Below are 23,637 nucleotides of genomic sequence, written 5' to 3'. Positions count from 1 at the left end.
TATTATAATCTTAAAAGTAAAAATATATCTCTATTATAAAATATATTTAGTCTTTTAAGTTTGAATGTTTAGTCGAAATATAAATAAATGAGTATCTATATACTGCAGTTTATTTTATTCTATTTTACATGTGGTATTTTAAAAATTAGGGATCGATAAAATGGAATATAAAAACAATTATATTTTTTTATTGTTAACAGTCAATATTTTTGAAAATTAAAAATTATTTAGATATGTAGTTATGTCAATAAAAATTAAATACCTTTTTTAAAATTTTTATACAGAGCCTATTATGCTTAATTGTTTAAGAAAATAATCAAAATAAAACGATAATTGTACATTTCAAATGTCTATAAATAGCTCAGTAACAGCCTAAATATTTTGAAAGTGACCTAATTCTTGTCTAGAAAAATGTTAATATTTTGTGAATACTAAATAGGTTAGTTACAGCAAGTTTGTTAATTTTGAATTTTAACCGATTCAAACACATATTACTGTAAAGCTCATATATTATTATCCTTTCATAATTAAGTAATTAAATTAGTTTCAATTATTTAAATTATAATTAGGTTATATAATTTCACAATTTACAATACAATACGCATCTAGACTAAATTTATGATATTCAAAACATTTTTGTTTTTCACATGCATTCTAGCTGTCAGCCACTAAGGTTTTGTAGGATAAATATTTTATGTAGACAAATAATTTACAAATATTATAGATATTTGTGAGCAATAACATATTTTCGTTAAGAGGATGCTTTGTTTGCGTGTGTTGTTCTTGACTAACCAAATTTATGTTTAGCAGTACCATTTTTTTTGTAATATATATATAATATAATATATACGATCGCCATAAGGCATATCTTAAAACTTATAAGTAGGTAATTAGTATTTTTAGAATATAGATTATTATAGGTTTTATAGGAACATATTTTTGTTTCGTATAACTTAATAAAATATGAGTAGTTATGTGTTTTTAAATAGTTTTTTATGGTTATGAATTTGTGCTCTTAAAATAAAAATAAATAACCGTATAATATACAATAATATGAATAACACATAAATCATTTGGTCATCAAGAATGTCCTAATGACCGTTAATTAAAGTAATGTACGATATTTTATTCATATTACTCAAATATATTTTTGAACTCATTAAAAAAGCAATTTAACAACAAAAGAATAAAGGGAGACATCTGTGGAGTAAAACAGAAATATTGAAGCATTTCAACACAATTAAAGTGTTATAGGTATTTTTTTTTTTCATAGTGATGGGAATATTATTTTTAATATAATACGTTTGAAACATGATATTTTTGTGATAGCATGAATTGAAAACGTCATAATAAAAATGAAAAACAATAAAACACAACGTGTTATATTAATATTAAAAAAAAGCTTTGGTTAACAATTTTATTTAATAGTTAGGTATATTTTAATTATCTCTTTCTGTATACACACACACACACACGCACACATATATTATACATATTTTGTCCCATATAATATAATTATGTATGTGTGTTTCTTTTATTTTTTATGATGAATAAATAATAATAATGTTAAAATTGTTACACATTTTTATTAAAAAAATGAAACATTTATAAAATTATCTTGCAAATAATATACTTATAGCTATATAGCGTTACACAGTATATACCTACTCCTATTATGTAGTATTTTCGATACCATTAGTAGATTGCAGTGAGAGTAAGAATACGTTTTGTTTTTGCCGATATATGTTTACATTTTATGTCGGAGCTCATATAGCACCTTTAAGTATCATTATATAGCTATAACTGTGTTATTCGTTCATAGGTACTAGAAGCGTTCGTATTTATTGTCTAAAAACAAAAGTATATATTTAATCATATTATACATCCATAACGAATCATAATGATATTATGATGGTGTATAAGTATATTAAAAAACAGGACAAATTATGAGCTTATTAATTAATGTGAATGTTCTTTAAAATAATTTTATTCGTTTAAGTCTTCTAACTATGTTATTATTTATGTACACGTGCCATTGTGCTTCGAAGTAAAAAATAAAAACCACTAAAAATGTTGATATTGTTTTAATTCGTTTCTACTATGTTTGGGATAAAGAGAGGTTTACGTGAGGGATGCTTACTCTATAATACCATAAACTCAAGTTGTTTTTAACCAAAAATAATTTCTGGCCTACATCCCTAAATATTATAAATTTTAGATGTGCTGTATGTTGTGATTATTATTTTACACTCGAAACCAATTTTCCATCTTCAATAATAAGCCATTGTTTGCATTGCATTGCTACTCTATTAAATAAAAACAACATATACATACTATTTCATTTTGATTTTTGTGACATAATTATTGTATTATTATATTATTACAAGTGTTTTGATATTTAGGTCTGAAAATAGGTAGGTATTTGTGATATTTGAATTTGTACTGTGTTAAAAAAAAGTTATATAGTATTACTTATTCATAAACAAGTAATTATTAATTCAATTTCAAATAAAGGGATTTTAATTTTTTTTGGAAGGAGGGCAGTATAAATGCATTTTAGGGAGTTGTCTAATTAACCAAGTGCTCCTCTGATGTTTTCTTATGGCCTATGTATGGGTACAGACTACAGATTACAAAAATGATATACGATAGCGATCGGTTTCACTCGGTCGGCAACGGTTAAAATATCGATGGTTTATTACCGACCCGGTACATAATCACGATGGCTACCGCTGAACAATAACAATATCAAAAATAATGATACATTATGTTACCTATATTGTAATATCACGACGTATATAATACTAACACATGAGGTACATCGTGCGTGTGATGATGCTGTTGTCGTCATCGACGCTTGAAGGACACTGAATTTATACACATACAGAATGATTCACTACGTATGCTCACAACTTTTTTTATTTATTAAAGCAATTATTCATGGTACTTATAATTTTTGGATTTTTTAAATATACTTTAAAAGTTTAAAATCATCATATTTTCAAATTCTCGAAACTTTTTGTAATACATAAGGAGTGTGCTAAAGGAAAAAAAGATAAGGTTTTTCATGTAAAAACTCACTGTTTTTACTGTAAATTATTTAGTTAATTGTTTTTTGAATATACTGGTGTTTGAATATTATAGTAATCAATATTAATCCATTATTATTTATAAAAGTAGTCGTAAAGTAGTAGTTTATTAAAGTATAATAAATACTAGAACCGATATTTTTATGTTTTTAAGAAATATTATCGTTATTACTATAAAAATTTTAACAATTGAAAAACTACTTGTATTGAAATAGGCATAACATCTATATACATTTTAAAAAAAATTATCCACTAAATAATTTTCAGTAAAAATTGAAGTTCTTGTTTGAAAAACAAAAGTTTGTATCACTACTATATATGGCATTTTTTAAGCAGTATATAAAAATCTTAAGAATTATAAAATGTGATCTTTTAGTACATTTAAAAATACCGAAAATCAGAATTCGAATAAATTCGTTATTGAAAGAAAAATTGAGGGTGAGCTTGCTCGGTGCATCACTCTGTATATAAAATATAGGTACATCGACTACGTTATGAATAGATAGTGTTATATTATATATACTACGTCGCGGTCACATCGTCGGCGGGTTTTGTATATATTATTATAATAATAACAACAACGTCATGTGCTGATGTACATACCTCGTATCATAGTACATTCGTGCAACGATAGGTACATCGTCGTTTTCTCTATGTGCGCGTAGGCGGTCGCGCGCGTGCTGGAAAACGGCGGCACCGGCACCGGCGCGGCGTCCCTACCCCCAACGAACGGCGACGATCGCGTTCTCGCGGGCAGACCCGGCGCGCGCGTGTAACCGATCCGGCAGAGAACGGCCGTTACGGTGCCGAGTCGTTGCCGTAGTATAAATATTGTAGTCAGTGGCAACGTGACCGTTCGCGCACGCCGTTCACCGTCGCGCAGGCACAGTTCTACGATACCGATATAACATTGGTAATAATAAAAACCGTGTATAACGATACGTTGCAACACCCGTCGTACTTATTATTGTTGTATACGCACAAGACGCATAATAATATCATTATTTCCGCCGGACGGTTTGTCGCCCTCGCTCGCGTTTCGGGAATTCTGTGTCCGACGCGTGTCGTGCCGATGCGCGTTTCCGCGGCCGTCGCAGACAGCTGCAGCGTTTTTAGCGTTACGAACTAAACACCGTGGCCCTACGCTACCTCCGATTTCATTTCGTCAGCGCGTCTCTACGTCTTTTTCTGAATCATCCCCATTAGACCTTATCTTGTGAGTGTGTTGTGTGTGTGTGTGTCTGTGGCGTCTCTAACTGGATATTGTCATAACGCAGCTACGATGGAGACCGAAGAGATCACTAAACTCGTAGATGGCATCTATAAGGTACAGAGCTCTATAGACATATAATGTTATTTATTATCAGTAGTGTGAGTATTATAGCGGTCACTCGATTTAAAACGAATTTACGTCATACGACTTTGTGTAGACAGATCTTATCTTAGGTATGTATTGCGTGTATAACTTTGCGAAGTTTTTTATGACCCGCGAAAACAACCCGCAGTAAATTGTATAAATAAAACTTGATATGTTATAATGTTCTTCAAAATAATTTTGATTGTCCCGAGTTTGTAATTGTTGGCTTCACAATGTATCACCAGATCGAATGCTATACATTTTATATGAATTCCCACCGAAATAGTTATGAGGATTAATTGCCTTACTTTTTAGTACTTTATTACTTGTATTTTTCAAATAAATAAAACACACATTTTTAAAAATCAACCATTATTCTTTTTTAAACAACTTTTAAATTATATTATTTTACGTACCGATTTAGTTAACAATAATTATTAAATATTACTATTTAGTGTTAAGCACTAATTGTATCATTAATAATTATTATTGTTAATTTTTCATTTTTTATTTGTATATACAATGTAACTAATCATATACTTATAACACTGTAAATCTATTATTCATGTAATTGAATTCTTAAAACACATATTTTAATTCATAATAAATAATATATTTGTAGCAGTTGATACTTTGAAAAAATATATAATTTCATACATGAAAACGAATATTATTGAATAATTGAATGCACAAATTTTAGCTAACTTTGATTAGGGAGTAGTATTATACAAATTATTTTAGATACCATATTAATCAAATAGGTACCTATACAATCTTAACGTTTTTATTTATTTGTTACGAGTAATTTAACTTTGTCAAATTTTAAATTATAACTTAATCAATACTAGTTTATTTTATTTTACTATATTGAATAGTGTGTTGATATTATATAATTCATAGTCAATTTTTGATCTCAAATTTATTTTCGTAATCCAATGTGTTGTCAGTAAAATAAAGGATTTGTTTTCACGTAAAATTTCATGGTAAATTAAAATTTATTGTGTTTTTAAAGTCTTAAGTTTGTTACTAAAGAGTATACGATAAAAAAACGCTCTAAAAACCACACAATTTTATTTAAACGCGGCGAGGTATATTATGCTTTACACACGTTATAATAAATGTTAGCTGTAGTTTACACGCCTCGCACCTGTACAGTAGATACGAGTACATATTATAATCTTTTTTAGTGTTAAATATTCAACCAAAAGTAAAATCTGTCTGTTTAAATTAAGTCTTTTTGCTGCGTTTAAATAAGATGTTTAATTTTTAGATGTTTGTGTGGCACTGTGGCCGTATAACAATATATATTCTCCGGAGATTTGAGTTTCAAAATGATCAATATTTTTCATTCGGACAAAAAATTAGTTGTCTACAATAACATTAGTTTTGGGGAGAAAACAATTAGTTTATCTTCGATTTAAAAGTTCTTATAAAGGAAATTATCCTATAGAATTTGATTTAATATTATTATTTATTATATAATAACTATTAACATACAATAATTTAACTAACTTCTTAGTAATAATTTCTTGATATGTGTAAGTAAAGAATTAAAAATATAAACAATATACGAATGTACTATATACTTGGAATATATTTGTTGCACTTTGCTTTCAGATAAAATAGTGATGTATAAATATAAATATAATATATATTATATATAAATATACAATTGAAACCAATCTCGAATCTTATGTTAAAATAAAATAATAAATACAAATAACGATGTATATATTTAAGTAAAGGTGGTAAGGAACTAATATTTAAAGTTTTTAACCGAAATTAAAATTGAAATTCTATGATTTTATTAAAAGCTAAACAGATGCTAAGGCGTAAAGTTTACTATAGCTTTTCTTCAATTTTTTGTGTTAAACTATTGTGAATACTAAACACTCAATACTGATCTTTTTAAAGTATAAAGTATGAACTGGATGTCATTTTCTTGTCAAAAAGTTACTGTATGAACCTTTTAGAGTACATTTTTGCGCTAACGTATGAGAAACTATTTGAAAAACTTACACATTTCTTGGTAAACTCAGAATTTAAAATATTATATTACTGTAATAATGAATATAATCTGATAGAATATTATGTGAAATATTTTGTTTTTAGTATTTTTACACTTTTTCATCTATATTTGCATATTATATTTTAGAAAGTTTTTGAAAATAAAACAATATCATTTATTTTTTAACGATTTAATTACTACGACAATAAATATTGATTTATTTATAAGTATACTGATATCATAATGATTACTAAGAATAATTATTTATAGTTATTAATATTATTTTATGTCAGTGTACTATATATTATTTAAACGTATTTTAAATTATTAAAAAAGTTTCTATAGAGTCAGTGTTATGTTATTTAATTAATAATAGTGATTTTTAAAGAAATTTTTAAGTATTTTAGTATAGATACCAACTTATGTGATGAATATGCAGGTATGCTACTACGTATCAATTTAGTAACATATACGATATACGTTATTCAAAGTCGTTGATCTCCAGACTGGAAAACGTGTTTTTTCTTTAATTTAATACAAGTTGTATATATAATGACTCTAATGACTATGTACTCATAAAAGTGTTTCAAGTTCTTATAATAAGAATCAGAATTTTAATAATTCAATATGTAGAGAGACGTTTTGAATATGTTTATAAATGTTTGTAAAAACGATAATATTTAATAAATATAATTATTTTTCTTTTAATAAATTACACATAAAATTATATTTAAATTTATATTGGAATTATGAATAAATTCTAAATATTAAATTAAAATATTTATATATTTTTATTGTTAAAGAAAATACATGTTTAAAACAGTAGATATTGAACTATTGACAATTTAAAATTGCTGTGATATTATATTTTCATATAATAATGATATTTTTGGTAAATAAATTAATAATTAATAATTTGTATTGTGTTATCGAACAAACTCTACATAAAGGTCTTTTTTTATAGTTATATGAAATTCGTTGGTATGATATTGGCTATTATTTATATGGTGTTATTGATCCTATAATACGTGGTTACTGGTTAACCGCAGATCAACTAACGGTAGAACACTTTTTTTAAAATTTTTTCTTTTGCTAATAAATAAGATAACAAAATTATATTAAATGTTTTAAAAACAATGCTCCATTTAAAATATATTTTTATTTTTATATTTTGTTATCTATATAAATTGTATTGTTATACACAGTGACTATTTATAGTATTTTTGATAACTTCAATTAGTAAATAATATCAATATAAAATAATATAATCATATTATAATTTTTGTATCAGTGTGCTGATTTTTAAATCTTTATTAAGACCTCTAAGTCATTAAATATTGTATTTAGTTTTATGTTTGATAATCAGTCTTTACTTTTTTCTAGAGTCTTACAACGCAGGTATATTTTCTAAAAATTGTGTGTATTTACATTTTTTAATCTCAAATAAAATCTTCTTTCTTAATTTTAATTTTTAACCAGAATAAACCACAATTTCTGAAATGTATCTGAACATGTTTTGAAATAGTCTTATTAATGAATGTAAGAAAATAACAAGAATAAGCATGTTGATTTTTTCATATTTTTATTAGGTGGTTTGAAAGAAATATATTGTGTACTTATTTGAAATTTTTATTTGTTTTTTTTACGTGTTATAAGAGTCATTGAACACGATTTTGGTTACTAGTAATGATAGGTTTTAGCATGACAAATATATAACTATAATATCTATTGTCATGGTCATCGTATTGGTTCTTCTCATATTGCTCTGGTTAATACATGTGATTATTATACTATGGGTGTACGTGGCATCAATATAAGAAGTTGAACAATTTTCAGCATAACTGCGAACAATTAGCAATTAAAAACCTTATTGTATGGACACATTGTGTATACGATTTTTTTTTATTGTATTTGATATTAATATAAACACGACCCTATTTTCTCCGCTGTACCTGTACGCGAATATATCGTGATAAAAACAAAACAAAATACCATACCAAGTGAACCTGGCGCATGGACACTTGAAGGTCGTCCGGTCGGCTGGGAGTGCCGCAGATTCCATTCGAGCTAAACGCTGGTAAAAAATTATTATTCAAGAATGTTACCTGCTGGGGCGGCTGTAAGGAACATTTTGCCTTCTCTCTCACTCTCTTTCTTTTTCCTATTTTCTTTTTAATAATTCGTTGTTACTATTATATTACAAATACATATATACCGGGTTATTAAGGTATGTACTATAATAATTATAAGCTTTAGTGAATTATATTTAGAGAGCCCGAGGAGGTCCTTAGAATGGACGTAATCTCACTTTCCGGGGCTGTTGTAGGTATCAAAGTATATACAATGTTACTATCGTTGCTTGTTTTTAAACTGCCGTTGAAAAAATTATTCAATAATTGATAAATCCTTTAGTCACTCCTCTATCATAGTATTTTAAATTTTCTATTACGATTATTGTAATATGTTTATACACGTTTTATAATATATGAATAATTATATAAAGTAATGATTATAATCCATACCTAATGATTTAAAATGTATTTATGTATAAGAATTATCTTTCTATCACATTCCCGGTCAAAGTAGCATTTGCTATAAAATCTGAGCCCTATTAATTATATTTAATTTAATAATTAAATATTTAAAAACGTATTTATATTTATGAGTAACTATAATAGTGTTTTTTTCAATGATATAATTCTCATAAAAGAAAATAGGATTAAATAAAATGGTTTAAATAGATGAATTATGTAATTCTTAAGAATATTATAGATACCTACGTAAATATATTTTCTATACCTACCTTCGGAATGGTTTTTTATTTACTTACCTATTTAAAACATTAATAATGCCAATATTAACAATTTGTAATTAATAATTAAAATTTGTTTTAAATTTAAACATTAATAAAAATATATTTATAAACAAATTTAATTTGTTTTGTTCATTGTTTCCTTAACTTAATGACATATTTAAAATATCAGTTTGTTTTGTTTACGCCATTGATTAATTATTAAGGCAATGTATCAAATGTATAACTAATTCTGTTGAAAGTTTGGTGTTTTATTCTCAATAATCTTATTTGAAGATGTGAAGTTTTAAGTTTAATTTATTGATAAGAAAATCATTTTGGTTTTAGAGAATTCATTTAAAATGTACTTTAAATTTAAAAATAGCTAATAATAAACATGCTAAGACAAAAAATTAAGTAGGTAGTATTTTTTTATTTATTAAATTGAAAATGTGTCAATATATTACATGTTTTTACAAGTTTAATAGTTTTGAAGAAATTAATGTCTAATTTCTTTTATGTATTAAAAATAGTTTTAAATTATACAGTATACACATATTATACATACATATCTGAATATCAATGCAAAAAATTTAATTTTTGATCAACGAATTCATAATGTGACAAAATATCCTAAAACATAATACCTTAATTAAAATTATTTTTTGTGTGCATATTTTATTTTTTTCGTAGTGCAGAACAAACTCTAATATTGAAACACACAATAATGTATATATCCGTTAACTTTATTGAGATAAAATATAAATTTACTCTTTGATATTTTATTAATCAATAATTAAATAATAATTAAACTTATTTTTCTTATTCTTATATTATAATAAAGAATTAAATTTATTTTTATAAATGAGCAATTATTTGGTACTTCAGAAGTGTTGTACCTAATGCTAAATCATGGTAACAAATTAAAATACCTATATTTAACTTATAAAATGAAAATAATTGTCATTGCATTAAACTATAATGAAAATAATTAGAAAGAAAGATATACGAATACAAATTGTTATCCATAGAATGTATTATAGATATAATCGATTGACTGTGAATCATATTAGTAACATAATATATGTAGGTAACTATGTACATTTAGCAATTTCATAAAAGATAATGTAGCCAATAATCGACCTACCTATAGAGGTGCTATTGTTGTTATCAAACACCGTTATACTTAATTGAAGATTTTACCTACGTCCAAGTCCACAATGTCTTATGCATTCTAATGCACCATTAAACCAGTGCTTCGCATATACAACTTGTCAGAATTTAACGGTTAGTTTATTTACGTTGGGTATATCATGTACTATCGCGTGTCGTCGTATAACCGTATCGTTTAGTTTTTTTTTATCTGTTTTGTACATAATACAGGAGACACGTAGAGTATAGATAATATTACAATCGATGATATTAAGATATTATATCGTTTTATTATTGATTTCGTTGAACATTATATTTTTGTAGAGTCTTAGTGATAGATACTTTAGTTCAAAATTATTCAAAAAAATGTAAATGTATTACACAACTATATAATGGTGATGTTATGTAATTTTTATTAAAAGATTAAAAATGTATTCAATCACCATAGTGTACTTATATCTATAAAATTTGTGTAAATGTTAGTTTTATATGATAAGCTAAAAGTATTTTTAACTATAAATAAGATAATGCGCAAAATAAAATGTTGTTTTGCTTTTATAATAAATACAAATAAGTTATAGGCATCGATTATACCTACTTTAATAAACTTTGAGATTCTTTTTTAAATTGCATACGTAAACTATTTAATAATATTTATTTTATTTACATAAAATAGATTAATGGTTAAAGTTTTTAACCTTAATAATAGTTATGATTAAGTTTTAATAGGTAGTTAAAATAAATCTTTATATTATAGAAGAATCTATATTGCAATTACAGTTGATAAATATTAGTAAATGCGGATGGAAAATTACTTTTTAGTTAATTATGTAATTTATTTTTATTTTTTTGATAGCTTACTAAATTTGTGAAATGGAACATTACCCTTCAATAAAATATATATCATTATTTGGATAAATTGTAATTGTAAATAATAGTTAACCGTTATAATTATAATACTTTTATACATTTGTAATCTAAATTATAATATATTATATATATTTCATATTAGAAGTAGGTAAAAATATATTTTACAGCTAACCACATACTGTTTATAGCATTAGAAATTTCAGACTTACAAAACAATTTTTTTTATTTTAACATTATAAATTTTTAAAAAGTTAAATTGGCACTAACTGTGTACATTTTATTTGAACATTTGAATTTTTTCATACGGTATTAGACTGAATACATAGATAAGCTTATTTTATATACTATCAACAAAACATATTAACGATATAGTTGTGTGTTAAGAAAAATATTTACAATAGAGGCAACTAGAGGTTCTAAAGTACTTATTCATTCATTTTTTATAATATTTTTGTATATTGTGGTCTATTTTATTGACCTTATTTGTTTTATATTATCCACATAGTCTATTTTAAGTTCTATTTATTGTTGAAACTGAAGTATAATAATTACAAAAAGTTTTAATAACATGTTTAAATATTTTAATAATAAATATTTCTAGCTAATTTTGTAAGAAATTTGAATTTACTGGTAAAAATGTATAGATTTCATATTGTAATACATAATAATAAATCATTAATGTTTAGTAAGTATATTATTTATCACGCTCTCGTGGTATTTTGTATACAATATTTGTAGAGTTGTGTTAATTATAAAAAGATTATTATATGTCTGTCATATTGTAAGAGTTTTGATTGATTGCTTAACCTCCATATAAATGAAAAATGGGCGTCTACAGACTAAGTAAAAATATTATATATGTATTAAGCGTGAAGTGAAAGTTTTTATTTTCTAATTTACATTGTTAAACCTAAAATTATTGAAAATTGGATGATGGGCAATTTACGTGGGGTAAAAGAATTATTTATAAGTTGGCATGGAAATTGAAAATAGTTTGAATGTACAGGTGTTAACGTATTTATAGTAATATTTTATAATATGTACTAATATATTAGTTGGTAATAAGTTAAAGTTATCATACTGTATAATTAAGTAATTTTACATTTTTTAGTTAGGATGCATATTTTACTTTAAATTATTTAAAATAAGTAGATACCTATTCAGTAAAAAAAAAATCTATGGAATTAAAATGTACACAATACATACTATAAAGATGCTACTCGTACTACTTATTTATATTTTTTATACTTTAATTAATAGTTACATTATAGCATATGTTTTATAGTTGAAAATAATAATTATATAATTCATAATTGAATAATATGTGTTTTATTATTCATTTAAAAAACTACCTTTATTTAAAAATAATTTAATGTAAACATGTTAATTAGTTAATCATTTTTTAATATGATTAGTAATACTGTATATTATACCAACTAGGCATTTCAATTTATAATTTGTTCAATAAATTTCTATACATTTTAAAATTAAAAATATTTTAATAAATTTATCAGCTATATATTTCAAACATTTTAATACTATAATAGATACATATTTATTTCAACATTTATGTATACATAATGTAACCTTTTCTTTTCAAGATAAAAAAATCTGAGAAGCAATAAAATAGTTAAAGAGTATATTAATTTAATTTTAGTCTTCGTAATACATTTTATATGTAATTTATTATTTATAATTAATATTTACTTTATTACATATTCTATATACAAATAAAAGGCATCCGAGTATAGTTATTAAAGTATTTCGTTAAATTTCATTTGAAATTCCTAATGCATAACTGCCACGACAAACGGCTAACTGTAATTTTTTTATATTTTGGTTTTGACTTGCAGACGTTCTATGCATTGGTAATTTGAAGCAAACATATAATACTCTGCCAAATATGTTCACATATATATTTCAAATTTTTTATTTTTAAATCCTTATTTAATTCTAATAATCTAACCATGATGTAAAAAAATGAATAAATTTTTTAAAATAGTACTTGTTTTGTTCAAATATTATATTAGTTATTATGACTTATATATCATTATAATTTATAACTTAATTTATAGCAATTAATATTGACTATTAAAATTTATAAATCTATTATTTAATAATTATTAAATACTATTCATTAATAAATAATTGACAATTTAATAAAATATTTTAATCATCTAATTTTGTACCATATGTATTAAAAAAATATAATGATAGATACGCCCAGTTATTCAAAATTATGTTAATAGATTTTGTGTTAAAAGCTAAGTAGGTATAGTCATTTAGATATAGTTTAAGATTTAGAAAACAATTTAACTTTATCAAAAAAAATATACATACTGTTTGTTAGATGAATATAATTTAATTTCAAAAACAAAATGTACAACTCATTATATTAAGTCATAGTATACGAACCATAAGGTTATCAAAATTGCATTTAAAAATACAAAAGTTACCTAAGAGTCAAATTCAATATTTATAATTTTATATACTTAAGCTTTAAATGGATTTGTGTTTGTATTTATGTATAATACATATGCGTATTATAAGTATGTTAAATATATTTATCTTCGATTAAGTATCATAAACTTCGTACAGGACTATAAATATTGTTTCATATGTTGGTGATCGACGAATATGTGAAACAGTGTATATGGGTGTGGTTTGCTTTGGATACGTAGTCCCAAGGCTTCATTAGTATGTTGTCATCCAGTTTTAGGTCATACTATGCTGATATTCATAATACTCCAGTCACGATTCGCGTTGAACATAAACTGTAAACTTCTCAATAGCTTTTTTCCTGTTCTTCTTTGTACATCATCAAATTGTGACAAAGTACATATGTAAATACATAAACTTATTATATACATCTATATTGCTATAGTAGGTTTTAGGTACTACGATATTCATAGATCATGTAAAAAGTATTTGTATCGATACAGAGGTGAGACGACGTGCCATTATTTTTTTTAAATAATCCTAAATGCATCGTATTTATTACATGTAGTAGTCATATTTTGATTATTAAGTTATTGTTTTAAGTTTGAATAGATAATTATATAACTTAATTTCTGATTTTAATTCATCTTTATTTAAAATAATCTCTTTATATATATATGCATACATAAAAATAAATAAATATATATACAATATACATACACACATATATTTATTATATGAATATTCATCCAAGCAGCTTAGGTAATAGGTACACTAATACAGGCATAGCCAAAATTATACAACGCAGAAGATTTAAACACAAATTTGAAGAAGCTTAGTTAAAATATAGGACAATTAAACACATTTTCATTTACATTTTTAATTTAACCTTCCAAATTAGTAATTTATTTTAAATTTATGTAAACTGGCTTTAAATTTTAAGTCAGATTAGAATTTTTGACTGTTTTAGTAAAAATATAAATGTATTGATAGTAAATAACTCTTATATAATTTTAATACAAAATAAAAATCTCGAAGAATTATATTTCCGTCGAAGTGATAGCAAGACTCATATTACATTATAAGTATATTAATTTATAAAAGTGACTAATTTCAAATTTTTGTAAGGTCAACTTTTATTCCCTATGTAGTTATTAAAAAGCAGGAAAATCGTGACTGAAACATTTTTTGTTTTTCATTAAGGTCAAATTAGGTATAGTTATTAACTACTGTATATTATTCCGTCTTCCTTGAAAAAAAAATGAACCGATATCTTTTGAAGTTGAATTTTGTTGTTCATAAATTCAGCATGATATTAATACATAATTAGTACTTGTATTTTAATAGTTCACTTAAAAAAAAAATGTATAATATTGAATAATTAAAATAGTTTATTTATTATGATTAATATTTATGTTTAGAAAACTTTATTGAGTAAAAGAGATTAAATATTAAAATAAAAAAAGAGAATACATTTTCTTTAAAATACTTGTTACATAATAATTTAAATGTGAATATAGACATATTATGCTATATGATTATCATATGCTTAAAAAAGATCCAAAATCAAGATAGACATCAACAATGAAGGTTATGTCAGAAATACGCAGTGTCTGTGCAATTTCAACGTTAGTTCTGCAGGTGATTCACCCATAAAAGGTCTTGTGACCTCCAGAAAATGTACCCGATATATAGACTCTTATATTTCCACAATAATAATAACAATAGATGAGTGAAGACATTTTTGTATATTATGTATGAATACATTTAGACTAAAATGAATTTGAACAGTTTTTCACCTTTCACTTTTTATTTTGGTATTTATAACTAACAGGTCGTTCAATTTAGAAGTATATAATATTATTTTGTTAATCCTATGAATTACGTTCAATTGAGTATGAGAATAACAAAGCTTAATTTTTATTATTACTAATTTCCAAATGGTTACTTACATAATTTACCAATGAGAAAGCGTATAGATTAGATAGGAATATTATATTTTAGATAAATATATTCTATCATGGAAAAAATAGAGTATGACTTTTAATATCTAGCTGATTTCACTTATAAACTAAATTTATTATTTTGAATTCTGATTTTTTGCTATGTAAATTTTGCTTATTGGTTTTACAATGATGTTTTCATTTACACTTTTCATTTAACCTTTTTTTTGCAAACGCATGTCTTATAGAAGGAATATTTTAAAAATTTCAAGTAGTTTTACAATTATATTTATAGATTGAAAATTTAATCAAGTCGGTATGGTTATTAAAAGATTATTCTTCAATTTTCTCTGTATTTTTCTATGTGTAAGAAAAATATACAGAAAAGCGTTGAAGACATTTAATAAGGGTTTTAATCCGGTTTTTTTTTTAAATAAATTTACGAATTTGATGATGACGTACTTATCATTGATAACACAAAATATCAAAAATATTCTTTGTTGAAATGTATATAAGGTGTCACTCGTCAATACCCAGTTTCTGTGTTCTGTATGGTTTTTTTCCAATTTTATTTAAAAAAGAAAAAAAATATCTATTGAATTAAATTAATATTATAGTTTTAATAATAATTTTACTAGATATAATATAGATTATTAGGGGATATTAAAGTTTATATTATTACTTATTACTCGATTATATCATATTATTATTTGTTGGTTGGTGACTAATAAATTTTTCATTGTTATAATATTATAAGAATTCAAAAAATACATTTTAGAAATAATGTTTATATCACACACTTATTTAAGTGGGTAGCAAAAATATAATGTTCAAACGTGTTAAGAATATGTTTGTTTTATTATTACTTTTATTTAACTCAGCCAAGATAATTTGTTTTATCAAAAATAAAAATGACTCTTGGAGTATTGTGTAAGTTATGATTAAATTAATTTCATCCTTGAATGCCGTTGATATTGTTCGTTGAATGTTTGAATTAATAAATGCTTAAGCTTTCTATTTTAAAAATAACGTGGAACTTAAAAAGAGGTTTTATATGGTTTTATATTTTGCTTACTCCCCCGATTTTCTCAAAATAAAAATGCGAACGAAATGTCATCTAGATTTATGGATGCTTTCCCCTTGTGACTTTCGGCAAGGACATGTGTATACACACATCCATATAGTCACATTATGCCTCCGAGGTAAACGTGATTTTTCCACTCGAAACGAGTGGGTAGAGGAACTTCAACAATCCCCAGAGTTCTTTTTTGTATTGAGAGATATGGTTATATGGTACATTTGTTTTAGAATATATAAACAAGTAAATAATGATGAAATTATTGAAAATAAAAATACATTTTTCACATTGAAATTCAGAACCTACCAATGAATAACTTTGAAATATAGATACCTTATAATATTATATATATGAATTGATTCATAATATAGGTATTACTGAAAATTGTGAACTTGAAATTTCATCACGTAGACAATTTTTATAGTGTTGTATTTTTTCATTAATTAGTGTATTTCGGAAATATTTTATTTTGAACAATAGGTAATTGATTTAATATTATATTATAAAATGTTTGGGTTATATTTTATTAGTTCTTAAAAATTAAAAAGTGTTTATCCATTAAAAGAAATCATAGGACTTTGATAATTATTTTAAACGCACTGTACAAGTGTAACTGCCTAAGATAAAGTTTTTTAGTTATAATATTGTAACAGTATTACGACATCAGTTCAAATACTTTATAGACTCTCTATAATATGCAGATGGGACGGGACGCGTACTGGATTTACTAGTTTTCAGTAGACCACTTGTCGATATTACATTAATTGAAAATACTTTCTCCGACAGTACACATTCTTAAAGTATATAATGTTAAATCCCAAAAAAATCTTTAATATCAATACAACTAAATATTTTCATAAGGAGTACCATGTATAATAAAATTACTATAATACCTAAATAATTTTAACTTTGTCCAGTTCACTTCATGAATGTTTTTTTATTAAATCACATAAAATCAATTTAAGAAAAAAATTAACTGTTAAAATATTTATGAATTTTCAATTTTTAATCTTAAAATATTGCTGCAAGGTAAGAATATTGTATGTTATGTTGATCTAATATACATTTATTGTACCTAATAATTCTGGGTTAAGTCGTACAATTTAGTAAACATGTAGGTATTTCACATAATGAGAGTTTCATTCAATTGTATTTTATATTAACAATAAGTTAAATCAGATTTTTTAAGTATAGAAGTAATCATGGCCTACGAATTTGTATAATATTTTACAATAAGTATGTAGAATTATGTAAATATTATGTAAATAAAATAATAGATTAATCTTTAAATAAACGTATTTAGTTATCTATTAGTTTCAACCATAGTTATACTTTAAAATTAATACATTAAAAAAATAAATAAATAAAAATTTATAGCATGTTAATAATAATTTATATTTTGTTATTAACAAAAAAAAAAAAAAAAAAAAATAATAGAAATACTTTTTAGCATTTAATTGTTATTTTTCTAAGATTTAGATTTTTCATATTTATACACAAATATGTTTATCTGACTATCCAATAGTTTTATTAGGATATGACATTTAAGAAGTGTTGTATTTATGATTTTATAAGGTAGGTATGTTGTATGCACATTAATATTTTTTAATACAAAAAATATAATTAGTTAAAAAATACATTAAACTATTATAAATATATATTTGTATGTATGTATAAAATGCATATTATATTTTAAAAGTAAAAATAAATTACTTAAGGCTCATATATAATATTTCATAGTTCATACATATTAACGTTAAAGTAATCGAAATAAATATTTTGAGATTTTGCATGAAGTTTATTGTCATCTCTTGAGAAATTATACATCATAATATTGTTCATACGGAGTTTAGGGTGACAATATAATAAAGAGTGGGGAAAAATAGCAATCTCACCAATGAGATTACATCTCCTCTGGTAAAAGCGTTTAATTTATTTGAGTTATATATATAAGACGTGCTGGCTATAACTTCAGCCTGTGAGAAATCTACCAACGATGGTTTGTAGAGCGAGGGATTTCCTCGGCTCACTTGTCCAGCCGTCGTGTCCCATATAAACGGACAAACGAGACGATATTAGCCCCAAGAGAGTGCAGAATGAGGTGGTGGGATGGATGGTTGAGGTGGTAAAACGTGCCGAGACCGCACGCACAAAATATCATTGCGAGTTTGATTGGGATTGAACAAGTGTTGAGCGGCGGAGGACGGAAACAACGATCGCGGAATACGAAATATAAAGGGCAATCGAAAGTGCTACGTATAAATAGGAAGACGCGTTCGATTCTGACACCTTTTTTCCGTGTTGAATACTCTTATACTGAATGTCTGTATCACTTCAATCTTCTAAGTACCTCGATATACTTTCTCAAAAAAAATATATAAAAAAAAAAAAAAAGAATATATTAAAATAGGGCACTGTCAAAAGGGTATGGCCTTGTATATCGAATTTATCTGCACGACTAGAAAATATAAAATATAAAATACATTTTTTACGAAATCAACTATAGGTATGAACGAAAATAGTATCGCCTCCCGCATAATTATACGTTATACATAATGTTATAATGTACTGCGTGTTCATATATCTAATTTCGGCTGTATTATGTCATGGACAGATCATGAAATTGTTACGGTATTACCATTTAAATCTGAAATAAGACGATACATTCGTATAATTAAAAAAATTATAAAATATGTGTGTTTAATTTATTTGATGCCAAAATGTAAAAACGAATGTAATTCAAATAATAATAAATAGAATAATTACTCATTACTCAATGTATTTTAGATGAAATATATTATGCTGTAGAATTTTTTTTTTCTTTGGTGAATATTTTTATTTTTTTATAAATTTATTAGTAATCACTAGTAATATATGGTTATTAAATATATTTAAATTATATAATTCATATATATATATATAGATTGAGACTATTTCCTCGATTCTATGATTAACAATAAAACATTCTATAGCTTAACTAATACTCATTTACCGTTGATGTTTTATAAAAAATATTAAGCCATATTGTTATTTTTTTTATCTTATAATCAGATAGCTACGTAAGTAAAATAAATGTCACTTTTTTATTTTTATAAATTTGTAATTTAAATTTTTACTAAAAACAAATAAAATATGAATTTTATAATATAGCACATAGAATATTATCCTCTATGTATAATTATTCAAATAATTTCTTTAAATTTAAATGCTGGTAGAATTAATAAAAATACTATTTTAGATCACATAATTTAAATTGTTTCATTTATCGAATACATTTAAGGAACTTTTGAAACTTTGGCTGACAAACAATATACAAAATATACACGATGAAAAAATTAGTTGAATAAGATTGTATTGAATTATAAAAAAAGAAGTCGTTTGTAACACTTATACGCAACTAAAAGAATATTATAAAGTATATTACCTTTTTGAATATAATTACTAATTGTTGTGTAATATATATTGGGTTCTAACAAAAAAAGTATGTTTATAAAACTTAAAGCTTAAAGTTTTTTTTACAATACAAAAAAAAAAATTCATTTTCATTTTTAAAAACTTATATTTTAGAAAAGGGTTCAAATTGTATGATTTAAACTTACTGTGAAGATTAAATATATATATATATATATTTATGTTCACGTCCACTTTTATGAGCACATAATGACTTGTAAATAACATTGAATTCAAATTTATATTGCAGAATGGAAATTTATTATATAGTATATTGTACGCACGTATGCTAATATTTATATTATTTGTATTGATAGTTTTTGATATAAATAATTAAATATACTTATTACAAATTCGTAAAAGTATTATTTTTCGTGTACTCAAATATCAATTGATCAATCACTTTCGCTTATTCATCATTGACTTTTATAAGTGGAGAAAACTTCTTGATAAAATAATACAACATCGTTCTCAATCCATAATTTTTTTCATAATCGTATATGAATAAAAAGTATAGGTAACGAAGATATGATTAAAATAATCGAAGTCTTCTTTTGTACATCTTATTAAAAAAACTACTCATCTTAAACGATTCGAGAACTGAAATTTAGGATCTTAGCTATTTTATGTTTATACGCACATGTAACACTTTCTAAAATAATGAATTAGAACTATATCTATATTTATAGGCATTAAATGATTTAATAAATAAGAAAGGTTTAAATATATTCGAAGACAGATTGATGCATATTGTTATTTGTATTGAGAAATTTTAGATGGACATATATAATTTGATAGTTTACTCAAGTTATTTTATTTTTCTAGATTTTAATCTATAGGTAATAGGTACATAGTTATGAAACAATTATTTATATTGTTTATATTTGTTATTTTCTATTATATATAATATCTTTTATTTTAATATAATAATATAGGTACTGAATAAATATAAATGTTTGATTTATTAATGATATTATGTTTACCCATTTATATTTTAATTACTAAAATTATTGATTTTAACAAACGCTATATCTATTTTAATTAAAAATCGTATTAGTTTTAATATGCAATGTGTTTTTTTCCAGTACTTAACAAAATTAATAATTGTTCTTCGAATTGAAATGATATAGACTTGATAATAGTAAATTTAAATGTAAACAAAATTTTTAAATATTATGTATAAAAAAATAATATGATGAGTATGATTTTGATTATTTGTGAAAATTCTGCAGGAATAGAACAATGATTCACTGCTGCGCAAACGATGCATTTTACGTTTCTTCAAATATCCATCTCATATTTTTTTAAACACGTTGCATTTATAGTATAACATTATTTTTAATGTTTGACTGCTTAATAATTTCGAAGAATTAAAAAAAATATTTTCTCATTTACATGTATATTATATTTTTTATGTAAACATTGAACAGTTAAAAAAAACATACACCTATATGTGTAAAAAATAATTTTAACATTTTATTTGATTAAAACTTATATTATCATTGTTAATTCGTTTTATTCTTTCATGTTTCGCAGTTGCTTGTACAATATATTGCTAGAATATAATATTATGATATTATTGTCAGTGTATAGTTATTAGTTACGTACTAATATACTTTATAACTAAGATACATTGATAAGGTATAAAAAAATCTTTTCGATTTCTGTTTTTCAATAAAATTATAGAGTATTGATGTAACTGAATAAAAACATTTTAAATATAATGAATGGATATTAATTTTGTTGTTTGAAGTTTATATCTAATAAAAAGGAAAAGCTTAGGTTTGTAGGTATGTTCAAAACGTTCTCTAAATATAAACATCAATCATAAATTATTTTATTTTATTGAATCTTAAAATAATTTTAAACTCATAGTAGGTATACTTACTAGAATTTTAAATAAATAGGTAGGTTTAGTCATACCTAACTTTTAAATAAAGGTAATAAAACGATTAATTTATATTATTTAAAATAACTCGGAGATTAAATGTATTACACAAGTATAGATTATAAATATATTATCATAGTTTTAGTTAAGTGTAGGTGAATTATATTTTAAATAGTAGCGTACTAATACTTATATTTTTGGAGGTGGTGTTAGATTTAATGAGTGACCTTAACTTATTACTTAACAAATAAAGGAATTTCAAAGAAAAGTATTACGTCTAAACATTTGAGAAATCAAACTGCCCTTTCTGGCACCGTACGTAACTCTACTGTTTATATTTTATCAAAATGTTTAAAACTATTTAAAAAAAATGTATTACATTTTTAATTAATTTCATATTTTTTTAATATCCAAAGGAACAACGTTGTTATTCAGTCTAGTTATAATATATTAGATTATAATAAGAAAATCATACAATAAATGTAGAAATTAATGATTTATCAAAATATTGTAAATTATAGCCTATTAATTAATTTACTGTCAAGATTTAAACTTGTTTAGTTATAAATTTAGTAGACATTTTTTTCAATACTATTTTTACGAAGTGGTATTTCAATTCTATAGCAGCTTATAATATAGTTTAAATGTTATTGTATTATTTTATTATTTTCTTTCACTCACTCTCATTTTCCAAAACACGCAGACAGTGCATTATTTGTTTAATTTTTTTATATGGTTTACAAATTTAACATTGTTTAGTATTTGTTGTGTAACGTTTTATTGTAGAGTATAATATTATATAATAAACCTACAATGAATAAATACCGGATATCTACTTTACAGTATTTATCAATCAAGTATCATCTAATATCAAAAACTATAAGCTACTGCTAACCGTCCATCAACACATCAACGATAATGATAATGTATTTTTATTTTTTATGTTTTGGAATGTAAAATGGTAGAAAGTTCATGAACGAACATGGGCGCTGATTTCTAGACCATATTATCATCAGTATAGGTTTATAGTTTTTTAGGTGTTAATTATTTAATATTTATATACCAATACTAAGTATACAGCAGGAGAATTTTATTAATACAAAATGTCAATATTTATAAATATTCTCGTGACTTGGTCGTTCATGTGAATATTTGAATAAACGCCTGTGATTCCCGATAAAATTAACTTATCCGAGATACGTAGTTGTTGTTGGCAATACGATGATTACGATTTTCTCATCACGTTCTATTATTATTGAAGTCAAACTGTATACAATCATATACACCAATTAATCACCGGGGGCATGCACAAAACGTGAACAATGAAATTTCTTAAATAGTAAGTGTATTTCATGTAAAATCTAAAGCGTTGGTCGGGAAAATATTTACAACCATGATCAATATAATTCCCTATTTACAATGACAATTGTAAACATTATTTTACAATTGTACATTTTTTTATAATAGGCCTTCGTTGAGTTCATAAAAATTCGTGACTATAAGATTAGCATGCACTTTGATAGCACTCCATATTTCTATTAATCTAATATTGGCTTTTTTTCATTTTACTGA

At 24.1% G+C, this 23,637-nt stretch overlaps 1 protein-coding gene across 2 annotated transcripts in view; it reads left to right on the top strand.

The window, feature by feature from the left end:
• Positions 1-3,912: 3,912 nt before the first annotated feature.
• The window catches only part of LOC113555863 (brain-specific angiogenesis inhibitor 1-associated protein 2), a 94,433-nt gene continuing 74,708 nt past the window's right edge, over positions 3,913-23,637 (top strand). For both annotated transcript variants that reach the window (XM_026960455.2, XM_026960445.2), the window contains exon 1: positions 3,913-4,416. In XM_026960455.2, coding sequence (XP_026816256.1) covers positions 4,372-4,416 — 45 coding nt within the window. In that variant the 5' untranslated portion in view covers positions 3,913-4,371. The remainder of the gene's footprint in view (positions 4,417-23,637) is intronic.

This window comes from Rhopalosiphum maidis, chromosome 1 (assembly GCF_003676215.2).
Source record: "Rhopalosiphum maidis isolate BTI-1 chromosome 1, ASM367621v3, whole genome shotgun sequence".
NCBI lineage: Eukaryota > Metazoa > Arthropoda > Insecta > Hemiptera > Aphididae > Rhopalosiphum > Rhopalosiphum maidis.
The sequence above is the reverse complement of the archived record's forward strand: the minus strand, read 5'-3'. Positions and strand labels throughout refer to the sequence as shown.